The 4,749-nt window shown below is 40.2% G+C and overlaps 1 protein-coding gene across 1 annotated transcript; it reads left to right on the top strand.

Annotated features, from left to right (window-relative positions):
- Nucleotides 1–217: 217 nt before the first annotated feature.
- On the top strand, nt 218–3,878 carry Pate14l1 (prostate and testis expressed 14 like 1). Its single transcript, NM_001447417.1, has 4 exons — nt 218–333; nt 1,154–1,267; nt 1,711–1,864; nt 3,694–3,878. Exons 1-3 carry the CDS (start codon nt 273–275, stop codon nt 1,836–1,838), a joined length of 303 nt encoding a protein of 100 aa, NP_001434346.1. The 5' UTR covers nt 218–272; the 3' UTR covers nt 1,839–1,864; nt 3,694–3,878.
- Nucleotides 3,879–4,749: the final 871 nt, after the last annotated feature.

Raw genomic sequence — 4,749 nt, 5'->3', positions numbered from 1 at the left:
CTGGAAGCACCAAAGAGAAGATTAACTCTGACTCAGTTTTCCTTGCATTTAAGTTTTCCCTAAATGGAAGCTTTACAGATGATAATTTTAGCACGATAAAGTTAGTAAAAGTCTGTTCTCCCTTCTGGCTATATGCTCAGTCCATTTCCTGGTATCCCATTGGCTGCTCATCCTAACCTAGGCTACGATATAAACCTGCCTTCCTGATATGGGTCATGAGCACTCTGTCTTCTCCTCTGCTGATTTCTAGTTTGAAGATCAATCTCACTGCAATGGGAAAGCACATCTTGCTGCTCCTATTGGGTCTGTGTTTGCTGGTGAACTCCCTCCAAGGTAAGATCCTGGCAGATGGTAGTGGTTGGCAATGTTGGGCAGACACACTGATATTACAGATTAGGGGATGTGAGGAGCATGAAATAGGATAACATTAGAACTGACCCTGCTTCATTCTGATATCCATATCTACTTCTTCCCCTTGCTTCAGCTATGCACACTCAAAGATACTTTCCTGTCCTTCTCTTCATACTTTCTCCTGCTCCATGTCACCATCTCTCTCTCTTTCTCCTTTCCACCACTCTTCATATCTGTTCTCTTGAGTGCTTAAGCATCTTCAGTTCTCCAAGTCTACATGCAAATTGGCTTATATTTAAATTGTAAGTGGGAAAGCAAAGTCATTACCTGGATGAAAACAATGAAAAAATTGATTCATTCAATCCAGTATGATAGAATACTAACTTTAAACATGGATTCCTGTGAGAATTTCCTGTATCAGAGATGCTTCCCTTTGTTGCTTGTGCCAATGAATACAATTCTGTCTGGTAATGTCAGATTCTTGTCCCTTTCTGCCATCTCTCTCTTTTAGATGCCTCAGAATCATAATGCTGTATGGTACATTAGGGACCCTGCATCAGAATTTTTATTTTTCATTCTGATAACTTGGCCTATTCTCATGGTATGAGGTTGCATCTATTTTCCAACATTTCCTTTTTGTAGTCCTGTGGTCATGAACCTTCATGAATGTGTTATCACAGTATATGGCCCGCTCTTTTCCTGGCTATTGCTTATTTATTTACCAGAGCCATAAGCTCAGCTCCCATTGGTGCTTGAGACTGGATCCTGAATGAGACCCTTACATTGGCTTTTGTCTTTTCAGCTTTGACATGTGTCACGTGTGAAAGGTTCAATTCTCAGGGGATTTGTGAGAGAGGAGAAGGATGCTGTCAGGCTAAACCTGGTCAGAAATGTGCCTCACTTATAACCTATAGAGGTATGTAAGGTCTGGGAGCTCTAAAAGTCATCTCATTTGCCCTACAGTGATGAACCCATCTCTGGGATGCTGATGGCAAATGTAGAAACTGAAGGAGGACGTCTTTGCCTGAGAGTAGGAGGGAAAGGCCTTTTGCTTCTGGTAATGGCTGCTACTGACTGATAGTCAAACCAACAAACAAATGATGAAAAAATGTTTTGCAAGGTGTCTGGGTGATCCTCAGGAAAATTCTGTGTGAATATAGTCTAGTATCATAGGAATTGGATTTTAAAATTCCATTCAGCCCTTTTGGAAATGAAGTCCCACCTGTGGGTTAAGTTAACAGTTAAGGGATGGTGTCCTAGCATAATTATGTTTCTGATGTACTTTTCATCTGACTCCTTACTGACTCACCAACTCTTTCCACTGATATGTGCATTTTGCCTCTTGACTTTTTTCTACAGATGGCAAATTTCTGCTTGGAAGCCAGAGATGTGCTGATGTTTGCTTTAAAGGGACTGTTGAGAATGGAGGTCTGACTGCAAAAATGAAGTGTTGCTCAAAGTCTTTCTGTAATACAGTAAATATATGATACTTAATTGTACTGTTGGATTTTAGGTGAGTCCCTACTCCTTCCCTGTGCTCCTGTAACCTCGTAACTCTGGGCAGTCAGTTGCTAGCACTGTGCAAATCTAACAACTGTATCCACTTAGCATTAGCTATTGATGTTTCAACAGTTCATCAGGCTAGAGAGATGTTTCCTGCTTCCCTGGCACTTCTCATTCTGACATCATGGTTTCCTTCCTTGTTCCTCTATGTCCCTCCAATACAATAGATGTATGGCACAAGTTCCTTCTTCTACTATTTCTACACTTATTCAACAAACACATTCTGACTGTAGAACACAGCACTGGTCACTGAGCACTGATTTTTGAAGAGTATTGAATATAACAGTACAGTCCTGACACCCACCCTCTATGAAGGTTCTGTTTCTGACAGGATGGCCAGATAACTATAACTTCCCTGTCTTCAATCTAATCCATACTTAGGAGTATATGTCAGGAAGTGTTTCACTCCTGTGGCCTTAATAAAATGATGTTTGGGAGAAAGGATTTATAAAGTTTATGATTTGATATAGTTTCTACCTTATAATGTTAGGCTGTATTGGAACTGAGATATTCAACTCTTGGCCAGCAGAGTACAATAAGAAGAGACCAGGACAAGATCACTCTGGGTTTATCCTAGGTGGCTTATTTCCACCAAGCAAGATATCTATCTATCTATCTATCAATCAACAATCGATTCAATTTTCAAATGCGTTATTATATTACATCAACAGGTTAGGTCAGAGATATCTATCGCATCTCTGGAAATAGTCTCAATGGCACAGACAGATTTGAATGTGATGGATCAGACATTCTCTGTTTCATTTAGTGACTAAAATCAGATATCACAGGCTAAGAATATTCCTTTTCCAGTGTTCATTTCCGCAGTGTGGTCACATGCACATGTACTGCTTTATCCTTAAGGAAATTTCTACTTTTTAGCTTTATTTCTAGTAATTCCACAGATTTTGAAGTTGGTTCTATTTCAAATTTTTTACTTTTATATTTGTACCAGTACATTTACATTTTTGGACACCCTAAAAAGTGCAGAGAATACTGTAAACAAATGAAATTTCTAGGAACCCCATGCCACTCTGCAAAGACATAGCTTTGTAGGGTGTCATTACAGGTGAAGGCAGGTACAAGATAGAACAAGGCCTATCATTGGACTAGAAGGAAAGATGTGTGGGAGAAAAGTTTTAGAGAGAGAGAGAGGAAGAGACTGGTGTGAGGAAAGAGAAGAAGCAGTGAAGCAAACATGGTGGCTGATGTTAAGAGTCCTCTCTGCATATTTACAGGGTGTTATGAAAATTCTTAAGGGATGGATGTATACAGGGCTTTGTGTGTCTTGGTGGGCAGTTACATCTTATCAATTTCATCAGAGGTATTTATGTTGTGTTCTTTCATGTGGTGATTTAACTTCAAGAGAGTATGTGGTGACTGGTGAAACTAGGCTGCCATGGAATTGGGATATGTATTTTGGGCAAGGTGGCAACCTGCCTTGGGAACTAGATGGGTAGAGAGATTGCTGCCAGTCTCAGAGAGAAGTCATCAGAGAAGTCAGTGATATGGGATAGAGCAAAGCAGGTGAGAGGCTTTGCTGACTGAGATGAAGATATCTACCAGACATCTTGGGGTGCTGTTGTGCAGGATCTAGTGCAGGATAAAAGACAGCATCATTTTTATAATTTTACACCAACATTGCTTGCTTACACAATTAAGTACACAGTATATATTTGTAAATTTTAAATTTTTGAATAGATCATAATAATTTTTTTGTATGTTGTAAATTTCAAAGTCATATTTACAAATAGTGACATCATTATAATTTCTTTTTTTCAGTGTTCTTTATTGAGTCTTGACCCTGGATCATGCCAGAAAGAACTGCCTACTGACCATGTCTGGAGCCCTCATGGTGCATCCTACATCATGTTTTCTGACTACATGTATAACATCATATGTTCTTGAATGCTCTGTAATATATTGTAGCCCTTATAAATTTTAATTGGATCTATATACTGTTTAAATTATCTTTTGAACTTTATTTATTTATATCCAAATTATTGCCATTCCTCCTTGTCCTCCATCCCAGGGTTCTTTATACCCTATCCACACTCTTCTGTACTTCAGAGAAAATATTCCCCAATCCATGGTATCCCTTTCTCTGGGACATCAAGTCTCCACATGATTAGTTCCATCCTCTTGAACTGAGGCCAGGCAAGAGAGTAGTTCCTCTGTTACATATATTCTAGGAGCCTCAAAATAGCCCATGTATGGTCTTTGGTTAGTGGTATAGACTCTAAGAATACCCTGGAGCCCAGATTAGTTGACACTGTTGCTCTTCCTATTGGGGTTGCCATCCCCTATGGCCCCTTCAATCTTTTCCTAATTCTTCCATAAGGGTTGCTGACCTCAGATCATTGGTTGGCAGTAAGTTTCTGCATCTGTCTTAGTCAGGTGGATGTACAACCTATCAGAGGAAAGCCATGCTAGGCTCCTAAATCGCATGTTGGACCAGTCACAGACTAGCCATTCCTTCTCTTGGGTCCATTTCTTTCCCTACATTTCTCATCGTTAGGAACAATTCTGGGCCAAAAAATTGAAGGTGGGTTGGTGTTCCCATCCCTTTACTGGGAGTCCTCGAACTATTGGAGGTAGACTCTTCTATATGGACTCTCCATCTCCCTATGTTGGTTATTTAGGCTAAGGTCACCCACGTTGATTCCTGGATGCCTTTCACGTACCAGGTCTCTGGAACATTTTAGAGGTTCTTCCCACTCACCATCCCTACCCATGGCAGCTATATATTTCCATTCAGTCTCCTGACCCTCTGGGCTTCTCTGCTCTCTCTCCAATATATGATCATGTGCTCCCCTTCCACTCAAGTAGTTTTCTCCA

Source organism: Rattus norvegicus, chromosome 8, assembly GCF_021556685.1.
Source record: "Rattus norvegicus strain SHRSP/BbbUtx chromosome 8, alternate assembly SHRSP_T2T, whole genome shotgun sequence".
NCBI classification, from domain to species: domain Eukaryota; kingdom Metazoa; phylum Chordata; class Mammalia; order Rodentia; family Muridae; genus Rattus; species Rattus norvegicus.
Note: the sequence above shows the minus strand (reverse complement) of the source record. Positions and strands in the feature narration are given on the sequence as shown.